We start from the raw sequence: 17,184 nt of genomic DNA, 5'->3' as shown, positions 1-17,184 counted from the left end.
AAGATACCAAAAAACTATTTAATATGTGAAAACATGTTCAAATCCTTAGTAATTAAGGAAATGTAAATTAAATCATCATCTGCTACTATCACACACCAAAAAAAAGACTAAAATGAAAATGACAGAAATGAGCAGTGTTGTCAGGATGTGGATAAACCAGGAATCTCGTACACTGCTGGCGGGTGTAAAAATTTAGTATTAAAATATGTTTTGGAAAATGTTTCACAGTCTAATAAATTTGAGCTGATGTATACATATGGCTCAACAATTTCACTAACATATAAATATACTCAACTATTGTTTGTACACGACACATTAAAGGAAATTTCTGGAATTTACATACCAATACTGTTGCTAACAGGTACAAAATGAAAACACTCTAATAAGCATTAACGGTGTAATGATGAAATTAATGCTTTGAGATTTCATCAAAGCAATATTATATGGCAATATTAATGAATAAACCACAGCAACATGCAACAACACAGATACATTCATTAAAAAACATAAGGAAAGAAAAAGTTAAAAACAAATAAGTGTACACCTTCTTATTTATGTAAAATTTTTTAAAAAGCAGCTGAAATTTACATATGCTGTTAGAGATGAGAATACTCTTTAATGTTAGGGCGGTGACTGTGAGGTGCAAAATGTGGCTGTGGGGGAGGTGCTGACCGTATTGTGTTTTATGAGACATGTGTTACATAGGCAGTATGTTCAGTTTTTGAAATTTCATTGAGCTATGGTTTTATGACTCGCTTGTGATGTTAAAACTTTTTTAGTATGGATCAATAATACAAAACAAACTGGGAGGAGGTTAATAGATTATTGTTGGTTGGGTTGCCATCATGTTGTCCAGGTGGAGGTTAAATGTATAAAAAATATCACTCTCATTAGTTTTTAACAGTATGCTATAATTTCTGGATTAAAACTAAAGCATAATGAATATACAAACCCCAAGTAAAAGTGGTAAGATACAGAATTATTTTAAAAACAATAAAAAGAAGTTGGTAGAAAAACTAAAAACATAAAACAAGTGTAATGAAGAACACATGAGAAATTGGCAAGTCAGGTCTGAAACATATCCATTATTATATCTAACAAAAATAGACTAATTACTCCTGTTAATGTCAAGCATATTTTAGTATATTCAATTGGATACTTTTTCAAGAAATATAGCTAAAATATATGGATTAAATTAGAAAAAAGAAAAATACATGTAATTTTAACTAATTAAACAAGTAGCATGGTGATATACATATCAGATAAATAGACTTGGTATTAGTCTCCTAGGGCTGCCATAACAAAATTCCACACGCTGAGTGTCTTAAAGAATAAAAAAATATTTTCTCACAAATCTGGAGGTGGAGAATCCAAGATCAAGGTGCTGATAGGGTTGATACCTCCTGAGGCCTCTCTTTTTGTCTTGCAGACAGCTGTCTCCTCACTGTGGCTTCCACTGCCATGTCTCTGTTGATGTGTACTCCTGGTGTCTCTTCTTCTTCTTGTAAAGACATTAGTCCTTGGGCTGGCCCTGTGGCAAAGTGGTCACAGTTCTGCATGCTCCACTTTTGCGCCTGGGTCCACGGGTTCGGATCCCGGGCGCAGACCTGCTCCACTCATCAGCCATGCTGTAGAGGCATCCCACATACAAAAAAGGGGGAGATGGGCACAGATGTTAGCTCAGCTAATCTTCCTCAAGCGAAAAAAGAGGAAGATTGGCAGCGGATGTTAGCTCAGGGTGAATCCTCCTCCTCAACAACAACAACAACAACAACAACAACAAAGACACTAGTCCTGCAGGATTAGGACTCTACCCTTATGACCTCTTTTAATCATAATTGCCTCTTCCAAGGCCCTATCACCAAATACAGCCATATAAAGGATTAGGGATTCAACAAACAAATTTTGAGGGGAGGCAATTCAGTCCATCACATACTTTAAGCTTAAAGCAGTTTGTTATTATTGTAATTAGTATTATTATTATTTTTTAATTTTTTGTTTATTGCAGTAACATTGGTTTATGACATTGTAAAAATTTCAGGTGTACATCATTGTTCTTCTATTTCTGCATAGATTACATCATGTTCACCACCAAAATACTAATTACAACCCATCACCACACACATGTACCAAATTATCCCTTTCACCCTCCTCCGTCCCCCTTCCCCTCTGGTAACCACCAATCCAATCTCTGTCCCTATGTGTTTGTTTATTGTTGTTATTATCTACTACTTAATGAAGGAAATCATACGGTATTTGACCTTCTCCCTCTGACTTATTTCACTTTGCATTATACCCTCAATGTCCATCCACGTTGTCACAAATGGCTGGATTTCATCGTTTCTCATGGCTGAGTAGTATTCCATTGTGTATATATACCACAGCTTCTTTATCCATTCGTCCCTTGATGGGCACTTAGGTTGCTTCCAAGTCTTGGCTATTGTGAATAACACTGCAATGAACACAGGGGTGCATGTACCTTTACAAATTGGTGTTTTCAAGTTCTTTGGATAAATACCCAACAGTGGAATAGCTGGATCATATGGTAGTTCTATCCTTGATTTTTTGAGGAATCTCCATACTGTTTTCCATAGTGGCTGCACCAGTTTGCACTCCCACCAGCAGTTTATGAGAGTTTCCTTCTCTCCACATCCTCTCCAACACATATTGTTTCCTGTCTTGTTAATTATAGCCATTCTGACGGGCGTGAGGTGATATCTCATTGTAGTTTTGATTTGCATTTCCCTGATAGTGATTTTGAACATCTTTTCATGTGTCTGTTGGCCATCTGTATATCTTCTTTGGAAAAATGTCTGTTCAGGTCTTTTGCCCATTTTTTAATTGGGTTGGTAGTTTTTTTGTTGTTGAGATGCATGAGTACTTTATACATTTTGGAGATTAAGCCCTTATCAGAAGTATGGTTTGCAAATATCTTCTCCCAATTGTTAGGTTGTCTTTTCGTTTTGTTGATGGTTTCCTTTGCTGTGCAGAAGCTTTTTAGTTTGATGTAGTTCCATTTGTTTATTTTTTCTATTGTTTCTCTTGCCCGGTCGGACATGGTGTTTGAAAAGATGTTGCTAAGACCGACGTCGAAGAGCGTACTGCCTATGTTTTCTTCTAGAAGTTTCACAGTTTCAGGTCTTACATTCAAGTCTAATCCATTTGGAGTTAATTTTTGTGTATGGTGTAAGGTAGGGGTCTACTATCATTTTTTTGCATATGGCTATCCAGTTTTCCCAACACCATTTGTTGAAGAGACTTTCGTTTCCCCATTGTATGTTCTTGGCTCCTTTGTCAAAGATTAGCTGTCCATAGATGTGTGGGTTTATTTCTGGGCTTTCGATTCTATTCCATTGGTCTGTGTGTCTGTTTTTGTGCCAGTACCATGCTGTTTTGGTTACTATAGCTTTGTAGTATATTTTGAAATCAGGGAGTGTGATACCTCCAGCTTTGTTCTTTTTTCTCAGGATTCCTTTAGCTATTTGGGGTCTTTTCTTGTTCCATATAAATTTTAGGATTCTTTGTTCTATTTCTGTGAAAAATGTTGTTGGAACTTTGATAGGGATTGCATTGAATCTATAGATGGCTTTAGAAAGTATGGACATCTTAACTATGTTAATTCTTCCAATCCAAGAGCACGGAATATCTTTCCATTTCTTTGTGTCTTCTTCAATTTCTTTCAGAAATGTTTTATAGTTTTCGGTGTACAAATCTTTCACCTCTTTGGTAAAGTTTATTCCCAGGTATTTTATTCTTTTTGTTGCAATTGTAAATGGGATGGTATTCTTAATTTCTCTTTCTGCTACTTCGTTGTTAGTGTACAGAAATGCAACTGATTTTTGTATGTTGATTTTGTATCCTGCAACTTTAACATATTCGTTTATTACTTCTAAAAGTTTTCTGGTGGATTCTTTAGGGTTTTCTATATATAAAATCATGTCATCTGCAAATAGTGACAGTTTCACTCCTTCCTTTCCAATTTGGATCCCTTTTATTTCTTTTTCTTGCCTGATTGCTCTGGCTAGGACTTCCAGTACTATGTTAAATAGGAGTGGTGACAGTAGGCATCCTTGTCTTGTTCCTGTTCTTAGAGGGATGGCTTTGAGTTTTTCACCATCGAGGATGATATTAGCTGTGGGTTTCTCATATATGGTCTTTATTATTTTGAGATACTTTCCTTCTATACCCATTTTATTCAGAGTTTTTATCCTAAATGGATGCTGTATCTTGTCAAATGCTTTCTCTGCATCTATTGAGATGATCATGTGATTTTTATTCTTCATTTTATTAATGCGGTGTATTACGTTGATTGATTTGCAAATGTTAAACCATCCCTGCATCCCTGGAATAAATCCCACTTGATCATGGTGTATAATCTTTTTAACATATTGTTGTATGCGGTTTGCTAGTATTTTGTTGAGGATTTTTGCATTGATGTTCATCAGTGATGTTGGCCTGTAATTTTCTTTTTTTGTGTTGTCCTTGTCTGGTTTTGGTATCAGGGTAATGTCAGCTTCGTAGAATGAGTTAGGGCGCTTCCCCCCTCCTCAATTTTTTCAAAGAGTTTGAGAAGGATAGGTATTAAGTCTTCTTTGAATGTTTGGTAGAATTCACCAGGGAAGCCATCTGGTCCTGGACTTTTATTTTTGGGGAGGTTTGTGATTACTGTTTCGATCTCCTTACTGGTGATTGGTCTATTCAAATTCTCTACTTCTTCTTGATCCGGTTTTGGAAGGTTGTATGATTCTAAGAATTTATCCATTTCTTCCAGATTGTCGAATTGGTTGGCATATAGCTTTTCATAGTATTCTCTTATAATCTTTTGTATTTCTGAAGTGTCTGTTGTAACCTCTCCTCTTTCATTTCTGATTTTACTTATTTGTGCCTTCTCTCTTTTTTTCTTGGTGAGTCCAGCTAAAGATTTGTCAATTTTGTTGATCTTTTCAAAGAACCAGGTCTTGATTTTATTAATTTTTTCTATTGTTTTTTTGGTCTCTATTTCATTTATTTCTGCTCTGATTTTTATTATTTCCCTTCTTCTACTGATTTTGGGCTTTGTTTGTTCTTCTTTCTCCAGTTCCTTTAGGTGCATTGTTAGATTGTTTATTTGAAATTTTTCTTGTTTGTTGAGATAGGCCTGTATCGCTATAAACTTCCCTCTTAGAACCGCTTTTGCTGTATCCCATAAATTCTGGCATGTCGTATTTTCATTTTCATTTGTCTCCAGGTATTTTTTGATTTCTTCTTTGATTTCTTCATTAACCCAGTCGTTGTTCAGTAGCATTTTGTTTAATCTCCACGTATTTGTGGCTTTTCTGATTTTCTTCCTATAGTTGATTTCTAGTTTCATACCGTTGTGGTCAGAAAAGATGCTTTGTATTATTTCAATCTTCTTAAATTTATGGAGACTTGTTTTGTGGCTAATATGTGATCAATCCTGGAGAATGTTCCATGTGCATTTGAAAAGAATGTGTATTCTTCGGTTTTTGGATGGAATGCTCTGTATATATCTACTAGGTCCATCTGTTCTAGTGTGTGGTTTAAGGCCCATGTTTCCTTATTGATCTTCTGTTTGGATGATCTATCCGTTGGTGTAAGTGGAGTGTTAAAGTCCCCTACTATTATTGTGTTACTGTCTATTTCTGTTTTTATGTCTGTTAATAATTGCTTTATATATTTAGGTGCACCTACATTGGGTGCGTAGATATTTACAAGTGTGATATCCTCTTGTTGGATTGTTGCCTTGATCATTATGTAATGCCCTTCTTTGTCTCTTTTTACAGTTTTTGTTTTAAAGTCTATTTTGTCTGATATGAGTACTGCTACCCCAGCTTTCTTTTCATTGCCATTTGCGTGGAGTATCTTTTTCCATCCAGTATTATTTTTTATATCATAATTTCCTTTTCCCAAAATACTGATTGATGGAAAACTGACACAATTTGACTGAGTTCATACATATTCACATATTCATATGTGTACATATACATACACAAATATAGAGAGACAAACATATATACAAACATAAGCAAACATAAACACACACACATTTCTTGCTTGCTTTGTCGACTAACATGTGGTATATATTTCTAACTTTCTTAGGTGAATGGTAAGAAATTATATGTGTTTTCCTATTTTGTGGCACAATATTCAATATTGGATCCATCAATTCTAACTAATTATTTTGTTTTTTAAATTATTGTTAATAATTTAATTGTTAATTTGTTGAATTGTTAGTACATTGCAACTTCATAGTGCAAATACAGCTGTATAGTGTAAATAGAGAAATGTATTAAAAAATATATTAAAATTGAAGAAATTTCCATTTAAATTCTTTGAAAATACACCAAAAATGCCACATAAACAAAATTATAGCATGACAAACCCCTCCAAATGCCTATTCCCTCACTGCTTTAAGATTAATGGAAGGTTCCACAATAAACTTATTGTCTCACCTGAGAAACATGAGAGTGAACAATGGAACCTGCTTCTCGCTAACATGCCCAACTGGCCTCTTCACATCATAGAAAAAACAATTTTCTTTACTTCCCCAAATTCATGTCATTTTATGCCAGACAACATGCATTTTTAATCGACAACCCTCACTTGAGATCTTTAACAATCAACAAACACATATTTTGTGCTCTCCTTTCTCCACTTTTGGTCAATTTGGTTCTTTCTACATTTTTGAATCTACCTTCATGATATCATATTTCAAATGATTACCATTTTCACAAAGATGTAACATACTAAATTTATGCCTGGCTCTCAACCCCTCTAATCTCGGAAACTGAATTTACTCTCCAACCAAAGTCCATGCTATTTTTTATTCTGTGGAAGAATCCTTCTTTTATCTGTTTCTTAAATGAACATCAGGGGGCTGTCCCTGTGTCCTAGTGGTTAAGTTCAGTGTAATCCGCTTCGGCATCTCGGGTTTGGTTCCCAGATGGGAACCCACACCACTCATTGGTGGCCATGCTGTGGTGGCGGCCTACATACAAAAAGTAGAGGAAGATTGGCACAGATGTTAGCTCAGGGCAAATCTTCCTCAGCAAAAGAAATAAAAAAATAAATGGAATCAGATATAGTCTTTTTTTATGGAACATATCCTACAATTGCATAAATAAATAAACTCATGGAAAATTAAGTACATCAGATTGAAGGTTACACTCTCAAACACTGCTCCATAATCTCCAGATAGTTTCAAGAACGACTGCTTTAATACTGCATAGACGGAACTCTTCCACTGCAAACATTAAGATAATTTCAATTACATAAGCATTAACATGATAATTATATAATATTTTATGTACAATTACTGTTAATTTTAGTGTTTATTTTGCAGCAGAAGAATGGTATGTCTTACAGTCTTTTTAAATGTAAATATTTCATAAATATTCTTAATTCTGCAGGGGATTAATGAATAAACAGTGAACTGTTGTAAATAAACCTGCAATTTACAAATTTTGATAAGTTTTGGTGAGTTTATATTCTTTTTCCCAGCAAAGCAGAGCCCTGATAATCTGGAGTCATGGCTCATGAGAATGTAGGGGCCTACAGATGGAAAACATGCAGCTATTAATGTAGAAGTATTCACCAGACACACACTAGAATTATGAAAAACAATCAGAACAATCTGAAAAACAGAAGACAGAGTACACAAACATACAAAGGTTCTCATCAGACAAAGATGCTTTGAATGGCTCTGGTCTCAAATAAGGATCTTGCAAAAAGATTGTTCTTATGAATATATTGGACCTGCTGCTTGTGCCTGTACAGGATGAAAATCATGGAGCCACTGGGCTAGACCATGAGCCCCAAACAGAAATCATTAGGGAATAATAACAATGCTACATACAGTGACTGTGTGATATTGCCATGAGTTACAAAATAACAATAGCCATAATCTCTTTTCCTTGTGATGTTTGTGTTGCTTCTTTTGATAGTCTTATAAAAAAGAACCAGAATACTTAGTATCATGTTCAAACCCAGTGGAAGATATTGGAGATGCCTATGTACTTGGGTGGTTTCACTTTATGCTCTTCCCACCTGGAGTTTCTGGAACTGATGGTCATGGCCTGGAAGACACTCAAGTAGCAGGTGGTGCCAACGGACACATCCTTGTTCACTCTGAGAACATAGAAAACAAGTTTATATCCAATATCTTTGGGGAAATCTTTTACCCCAACAATACCATCATTTGGGAGAATCCTTTAGAGAGAATGACTAAGAGGTTGGCTAAAGTCAAGTGCTTGAGAATTGAATCCGTGGACCTCAACCTGTATCCTGTCATGTAAAAGAAGAGATGATGGTAAAGAAGACAGAAATTCTCCAGAATTTCAACTATAGTCTGTAAGAAAAAGACCATTCTTATTACCAAGTCTTTGGTGGCCATTTTTTCAGTTGCCCATGACTGATGTTCCTCTTCTGAGCCAGAGATTCTTGCACGGAAACATGAGGCATGAGCTACATGAAACATGTCAACTGAAATCCAATATTCTCAGCTTACGGTATATCCAAGTAGATATAATTACTTAAAACTTTTATTTATTAACAAGTTTCCAATAGTTGAACATATCACATTTAAATTGTACTTGCAATTCCGCTGCTTTGAAGACTCTATGTGTAGTAGACATTGTATTCATCATAAGCCCACGTGACTGGCAGTACTGTTATATTCATGGGAAAGATAAGGAACATGCAGTGTGATAAAAGTTAATAATTTGTCTAAATTAAATTCTTTTTTATGGGCAAGATGGGAATTTGAATCTGGCTGGGCTGGTAAAAAGACAGTGCATTTAAACACTATTCTATTCTAACATCACTAATTAGCTGTGTTCTTTATATAATACAGATGGATATTAGCCATTTTCATATTTTGTCATTTTATTTTAGGTGATAGTATTTTATTACATACTTCTGTTTGTAACAAGTTTCCGTGTATGTGTAAAAATTCCTTGTATAGGACAATATCAATTATAAATAAAGATTTAGATATTTTTTAAAATGTTGGTGCACTTATTATAGTATGATTCTATATAAATCTCCTCAATGACAAATTTTATTTAATGACTTCACAATTGGCTGAATATTTGGGTGGTAATAGAAACATTAATTTGCTTTAATGATGGGAAAAAATTCCATCTAGCACAGAAAACTGTAAACACTGTGCTGTGCCCTAAAGTATGGGTCCTGAAAAATCAGTATAAGACAAATTAGTGTATAGCAGAAATTAAAATGTTACCAATTTCAAATCATAATCTCATGTGTTTATTTATACAAGACAAACGAATCAACAATAAGGCAGGATTTGTGAAATATATTAAAATATAGTACACCTATACAAGATAGAATATCTAAGAGATTACTGATCATTACATAAATTGAAGTTCATGAGAATGATTTGAGAATATTTAGAAACCAGAGAATATAACGCAAGATACAATTGTACATGACACTCACTATCTGAAACACATACTCGTAACATTACTATTTCCTTAAATGCTGCTTCCCTAACTTGAAGATGGAAAACAGTCTCACCAAAATTGACAAACCATGCTTGTTTTAAATTGAAGACAATTAGTGTCTCCATTAAGCACTTCCTACACCCAGAATCAGAGAAAAGATTTCAATTGCAGCAACTGCCACTCAGAGACACAATTTCTGCACAGGATTAAATGGTTAACGTAGTTCCATCCTCCTCTTTATTACAAGCATAGAGGTGTTGTAAGTGCATCTCTAATAATCCTGAAAATGTAGTCTATGGTTCCTGGAAGGTAGGTTGAACAGCAGCTTTATTTCAGAACTGCCGTCCTTAAACACTTAAAAAGTAGGTTTCATTATCACTTGGATTAAACACCAACAGTCATTATCTGAAATCCAAGTATTGTGGATTACTTTCAATTACATTAGGAGCCATCCAGAACTGGTGTAATATGGGGAATCCTCATCTCTCTTTTGTAGCTCAGCTCAAGCCTCACAAATAATTCCCTCTTCCTCTGTGTCTTGGGCACTGGATCAGGTTCAAACACCAAAGAATCACATTTCCAATATGATCACTTACCCAGACTCCTGATACCCTTCGCTCCTTGCAGACTCTGTCTCTCAGACTGAAATAAACAATATTCAGCTGAGTCCTTCTGCCTGCCAGGACAGGATAGTATGAGATCCATGCAGCCAGTATTATGTGGGGGTGAGGCAGCTAGACCAGTAGATATGGGGCTTTAAATCTGTGACCTTCTCTCCCCTCAAAACTGCAATCATTTTTAGACCTGTAGCTACAGTGATAGGACAGTTTGGGGGAACTTAGAATATTTGCAAAAAACTTTTTTCCAGTTGCTAATTACCAAATAACAAAGATAAGTCTGTAGTTATCACTTTCAGGGAGTCTATTGCAGTGTTCAGGAAAAACTCTTCTCCTTGATCCCTAGAGGCAAACAGGGACTCATATGTAGGCAGCAGGAAACACTGAGGTCTGATACATGAGGGACTGGAAGTGAAGCTCATGGGTCTCACTGGATTTTCTGCTCCCTTGAGAAATTTTTCTATCTAAAAGTGAGTTGTTTCCTAAATTTCAGACCCCTGAGTTGCACCATCATTTAAGCGATGCAGAGAAATTTAGCCAAAGTACCTGAGAAGGTTTTTCAAAAGGATATAGTTAAAAGAAAATCATGATGACACTAACTCACATTAGAAACCACTGGAGTTTTTTGCAGAACTCAGGGCCAATTAACTTGAAAGTATAGAAGATATGGAAATTTTCCCGCAAAACATAATCTATGGATATTGACTTCCCCCCCACCTCTAGTGGGAATAGGAAGTCTAAACAGAAAAATATCCCTGAAAAATAGAAATATAAAATTACCTCTCACGAGTAAAAACACCAGGATCAGATGGTCAACAGGCAGATTCTACAATTCCTGTAATTGTCAGATAAGCCAGTTGTTTCCTCAATTCAAGAACACGGGTTTGTTAGCACAATCCCCAACACTTATTTTTTTTACTGAATATTGACTTAATGAGCCTTGTTTGCTTTTGGAATTAATAAATATAAAATCTGGGTTCAAATTAATCTTTCAGATAAACAAATCCAATATTTGATCCAGGTCCGCTACCTACTGACCCCCGATTTCAAAATCAGAGGCTGGGTAGAACCTTTATGGTAAACAACCATTATTTACAACACATATTTACAATTTACACTCAGAAGCAAACACACATGAACACCCACACACTCAAATATACAGTCACATACATTCATGTTGAAACACATGCTCACATTAACTTACTCTAACAAACACACACACTATGACACACACAGCCCACTCACATTCATAAAGTTACCCTCACACCTTCAGCATGTCATGTCCATCTCAATAACATGTTCACAGGTGGAAGAATGGAGGTGTCTCCAGACCTCTGTTTGCCTGAAAAGGGGGCCTATTTTACCCTTTTGACTTTTCTTCCTTCCCTGCAACACCCTACAAACATGCAATGTTCAACTTCCCTCTCTCCCATCTATACTTACCTACCATGGCACACACTCAGGAAGGCAAGACACCTTATCTGTATCCTCCTGTGTCCTCCAATATCCAATATATCATGTAAAGTATTCCTGGGCTTCAATAGGACTAACTCACAAAATACATGTGTGATTCCAAGAGCAGAGCCCTGCTCACAGCACAGGTTAACTGACACAAGTGTAAGCACATAGCAGGTGCTCAAAATGAATGACTTTAATGAATAGGTGCATGTTGTTTCCCAAATAAAGTCTGACTTTTTGGGATAACTTTTACAGATAACTGTATTATCTGTGGTATCTTGTCATCTTCCAAAAGACAGCAAAGAATGTGGTCTTTCCAGGAAGTGGTGGGTGGTCTTCACTGGGAATCATCAGTTTTTGTGCTGAGATGTGACACTTGGGGTAAATGGCTCAGGATGCTGGGCTTGTTTTCTCTAGATTAGTGCTACTGAAAGTGGGTCCAGAGGCAGCGGCCTCAGCACCACCAGGGACATGTTTAAAAGTGCGATTTCAGGACCCCCACCCAGATCTGCTGGATCATGTCTGAGTGTGGGCCCCAAAGCAGAATCCCCAGGTCATTTATATGCACATTCAATCTGAGAATCAATGGGTAGTTAAGTGGTGCTGAATTCTGGCTTACTTCTTGGAGTACCTGGATGGTTTTTAAGAAATAACACCGTCTGTGGCCCTCTCCCAGAGATTCTGTGAATTGGTTTGAGGTAGGGCCAAAATGTTATTTTAATAAATGTTATTGAATAAGGTGCCTCAAGTAATTTTAATGTGAGTCCAGGGTTAAGCACCAAGACTCCTGGATGGATTTCTGAGGTCTGAGTCCAGGCTGTGGTCCATGGGGAGGTAAAAGGACCTGCTCTGTGTGGGCTTTTAAGGGCAGGTCAGGCCAACCCACAACTCCATTGCTGTAGCACAATTTTTTGGCATCTCTGGGAGGCATCTAGATATTGGAAAAACGTCAACTGCTACCCACAATTCAGTGAAAAACACAAGGGAAAAATAAATCAACAGTGACTTCAAATAGAGGTTATCCAAATTCTATTAAACATGTGAAAAGATGTTCAACTTCCCTAGTAATCAAGAAAATGCAAATAAGATAATTCCTTAGAATCATCACAAACCAACAAAAAGAATAAAATGAAGATGACAGAAATTACTGTGTGTGGGCAGAATGTGGATAAACTAGGAATATCATACATTGCTGGGGGGCATGAAAATTTGGCAGAAAAAAACCCTTTGGGAAATTTTTCACAGTATCTAATAATGTTCAAGAGATGTAAACCTATGGCCCAACATTTACACTGTTATTTATATACCCAACAGAAATATTTTCATGCAACAAAAAGTTCTGGCATTTATATTATACCACTATTCATAATTGCCCCAAACTAAAACCAATCACATGACCATCAGCAGTGGAATAATGAAGTTAATTGTTTGATATTCACACAATGGAATCTTATACAGCAGTGTTAATGTAGAGTCCAGAGTAACGTGCCGTAATACTGAAAATTCACGAAAATAAAGATTGAAACGAGCCAAATAAATTAAGTGCATGCTGTATTATTTCATTAATATAAAAAAAAGGCTAAAAGATATCTATGCTCTAACTTGTCATAATATTGGGTACTGTTGGAGGTACCGACCAGAATAAGGCAAAAAACATGTCTTCTGAGGGTGCTGACAATATTCTGTCTATTGACCTAGGTGTTGTGTACAAAAATGTGTTCAGTTTGTGACATTTCATTGAGCTCTGTATGACCTGTGCATGCGACATTATTTATTTTTGTAGAGAGCAACAAAAAAAAGTTGGGAGAAATTTAATCTACTAACTAAAGTTGGATGCTGTGAAATTGGGCAGGGAGAATTAAATGTATCAAAATACTACAGCATGATAGTTTTTAAAAATATGCTGTAACTTAACACCTATGAAATATTGTATATATAACTTCCAAGGTGTAAGAGGTACAATGTGGAATGATTTAAAAATTAGTACAAAAGAATTTAAGACAGAAAAACTAAGAACATGCAACAGGTGTAATGAAAAACACAGTATAAATCAGTAAATCCAACCCAAAATAAGTTCATTGTGATATTAAATATGAATAGACTAATTATTCTTGTAAAATCGAACGTTTTACTATATGCAACTGGATACTTTTTCTAGAAATATAGAAAAAATATAAGAATTTAAGTGAAAAAAGGAAAAATGTATTCTATATAATTTTCCCAATAATTACATAGCCTCTAAAGTAAAGGGCCAAAATATAGAGTTACTTAAAAAAATTGATACAGGAGTTAAGGTAGGAAGGATGAAAATATAGAACAAGTGTGATGAAGAGTATATAAGAAGTTGATGAATCCAATCCCAAATATATCCACTTTCATATTAACAATAAGAGCCTAATCACAACTAATAAAATCAAACATTTTAAACAATATCCAGTTGATTTTATTTCCCAGACACATAGGTAAAATATAAGGTTTAAAATAAAAATAAAAAATACATTCCAAGTAACTTTAACCAATACACAACTAGCAAGGTGTTCTCAGATAAAATAGAATTGTAAAGTTAAAGCATATTTTTTATTATTTTAATGATTATTTTTATTTCTTAATTCACAGGTTTCTAATATTATTGACTGATGGAAAGCAAACATAATTTGACTCATTTATATAAATACAAAAGTGTATACATACACAAGGGTATATACACATACATAGAAATATGTACAAATATAAGTGTACATTTATATGTACACATCTTGCTTTATGATCAAATATGTGGCAAATATTTCTATAAATCTCATGTGAGCTAAAAATATGTGTCACTATTTTTGCAGCTAGTAGTTCCATATATATCTATTAGGTCAAAATACTTCTTCTGTTTTTCACATTTTAAATTCTTAATACTTTATATCGACCTTATAATGTAAAAACAGAGACAGCAATATTAAAATATTTCCTAAAATTGAGGAAATATACATTTTCCTCCTTTGAAAGTTCACTCCATAAACTCCAAAGAAACAAAATGGATTCATAACTTATGCTTTCAGTTGGTTACTCCCCCACTGCTTAAGTTTAATGGAAGGCTCCACCCTAAACTCATTTCCTGACCTGAGAGATGTGAGAGCCTGTTTCTAGACATTATACCAATTGGCATCTTCACATAAACATACCTTCTACAGACCTCCAAATCCCATACGTTTTAATCTGAGACAGCATGTATTTCTTAACTGTCAACACTCACTTGATATTTTTAAAAAACCAGCAAAAACTACTTTTATGCTCTCCTTTGTTCCGAGCCAGGTCCCTCTATTCCTTTCTACATGAAAATATTTTGAATAAATCTCTCTTCAAAACATTCGATTTCAAATGAGTAATGTCTCTCTAAAGATGCGACTTATAAAACTCACTTGGCCTTTGATGCCTCTACTCTCTAAAAATGAAGTTATTCTCCAGCTAAACTTCAGGCTGTTCATTATAGTTTGGGATCTTTTGTTGTCTCCAGTATTTTGAATGACCACTTTAAATGATGTTGCTGTTTTTGGAACTTTTCCTACAATCCTGTAAGTAGTTAATATCTGGGAAAATTCATTATATCAGATTGATATTTACATGCTTGCTGACTTCATAATATCTAGATGTATCAGGATTCATTGTTTTAACATTGCATAGGCTCTGAATGCCTTCACTATAAATATTATTAAATTCCTATTACATAAGTATTAATATGACAGTTATATAATATTTCATTTTTAATTGCATTCAATTTATTGTTTATTTTGCATCAGAATCTCAGTCTGTCCTGTTTACCACTCTATTGTAATATGACTGTTTCAGAAATGTGTTTCCACTCTGATGGGTAACTAACCATTGTGAACATACATGACATTTATAGATTTATGCTTTAAATTTAAATCTAGAGAATTTTTGTATAATTTATTCAAGCAAAACAGAGCCTGGATGCTCTGGAGTCATGACTTATGAAAATATAGGGGCTTATAGTTGGAAAACAGGCAGCAATGAATGTAGAGAGCTTCACCAGCCACAGATGGTGATTATTTAAAACAGCCAAACAAATGTGAAAGATAGAGGAGAGAGTGCACAGAGATACAAAGGTGCTCACCAGGACAAGGATGCGTTGGGTGGCTCTGGTCTCAGGCAACGATCTGTGGGAGAGATTGTTTGTATGTATGTATTTTACCTGCTCCTTATGCCTGTGCAGGATGAAAACCATGGAGCCGCTGGACCAGATCATGAGCCCCAAACAGAAACCATCATGTATTAATATCAGTGCTACATAGAGTGAGTCTGTGATGTTCTCATAATGTAGAGTATAACAGTATCCATAATTGTGTTTTTTTGTGGTATTTTTGTTGCTCCATTTTCCAGTTACATACACAGGAACTGTAATATTTAGCATCATATTCAGGACCCAGCAGAAGATGGTGGAGGTGCCCAGGTACTTGGGAGCTTTCACTTTAAGTGAACTCCACTTGGAGTTCCTGGGGCTGATTGTGATCACCTGGAACACACTCAAGAGGCAGATGGTGCCAATGGACACGTCCCTGCTCACTCTGTGAACATAGAAAACCAGTTTACAGCCAATATCACCAAGGAAATCTTTTAACCCCAAAACTGCCAGTGTCTGGGGGACTCCTTTAGAGAGAATGACTAGGATGTTAGCTACAACCAAGTGCTTGAAAATCAAATCTGTGTTCCTCCACCTGCATCCTGTGTAATAAAGGAAGAGATAATGGTGAAGAAGACAGAAATTCCCCAGAATTCCAACCGTCATCTGTAATAAAATGATCATTCCTGTTGCCACATCCCCAGAGGCCATTCTTTCCACTCCCAGTGATGATATTCTTCTTCTGAGCAAGAAATTCCTGCATGGGAACAAGAAGCTGGATTACATGTATCAAGTCAACTGAAATCCACTATTCTCCACCTATATTAGTTCCCACTCAGAAATAATTATTTACTGTTTCTCTTTTATTTACCTGTTACCAAGATGTGAATGTATCACCTTTGAAGAGCTCTCACAAAATAAAAATCATTGCTATAAAGGCCAAACTATAGTAAATCCAGGATTCTTCAAAATTTCATTAATTAGGCAGGACCGTTATTTTCATTCAAAAAACATGGAGCGCTTAGGCGGATGAAGTTTAATGACTTGCCTAATTCAAACTTGTTTCATGTACAAAGTGAGGACTTCACCTGGATTAATTGGTAAAAAGTCAGTGTAGTTATACACTATGCTATTCTAGCATGACTAGTTGTCCATGTTCTTCAAGTAATCCTGATATACATTTATTAATTATTATTTTTCATACCTTGTCATTTTAATGTATATTTACTATTTATGATTGTTCATACCTCGTCATTGTATTTCAAACTGGTGGTATTTTCTTTTATAATATTGCTTGTAATAAGTTGCCATTTGTGATTTATTATATAGGCCAATAAAAATTATGCAGATTTAAATTTCTTAGTAAAATATAGATGCACTGATTGTAGTATAATTCCAAAGGGACCTGTATTATGACAAATTATATTTCAGTAAAGCACCATTGGCTCTGCATTGAGATGGCAACAGAAACACAGATTTTCTTTTATTCCAGGAACCAAATGACACCTGTCACAGGAAT

At 35.3% G+C, this 17,184-nt stretch overlaps 1 protein-coding gene and 1 pseudogene across 1 annotated transcript; both read right to left on the bottom strand.

Moving 5' to 3' along the window:
- Positions 1-7,324: 7,324 nt before the first annotated feature.
- Positions 7,325-8,392, bottom strand: LOC147912758 (vomeronasal type-1 receptor 4-like; annotated as a pseudogene).
- A 7,084-nt stretch (positions 8,393-15,476) lies between these two features.
- LOC147912757 (vomeronasal type-1 receptor 4-like) lies at positions 15,477-16,376 on the bottom strand. The gene has a single exon (XM_087422336.1). The coding sequence runs from the start codon at positions 16,374-16,376 to the stop codon at positions 15,477-15,479; it is 900 nt and encodes a 299-aa protein (XP_087278462.1).
- Positions 16,377-17,184: the final 808 nt, after the last annotated feature.

This window comes from Ceratotherium simum, chromosome 33, assembly GCF_057802395.1.
Source record: "Ceratotherium simum simum isolate JZ-2026a chromosome 33, ASM5780239v1, whole genome shotgun sequence".
Classification (NCBI taxonomy): domain Eukaryota; kingdom Metazoa; phylum Chordata; class Mammalia; order Perissodactyla; family Rhinocerotidae; genus Ceratotherium; species Ceratotherium simum.
Note: the sequence above shows the minus strand (reverse complement) of the source record. Positions and strands in the feature narration are given on the sequence as shown.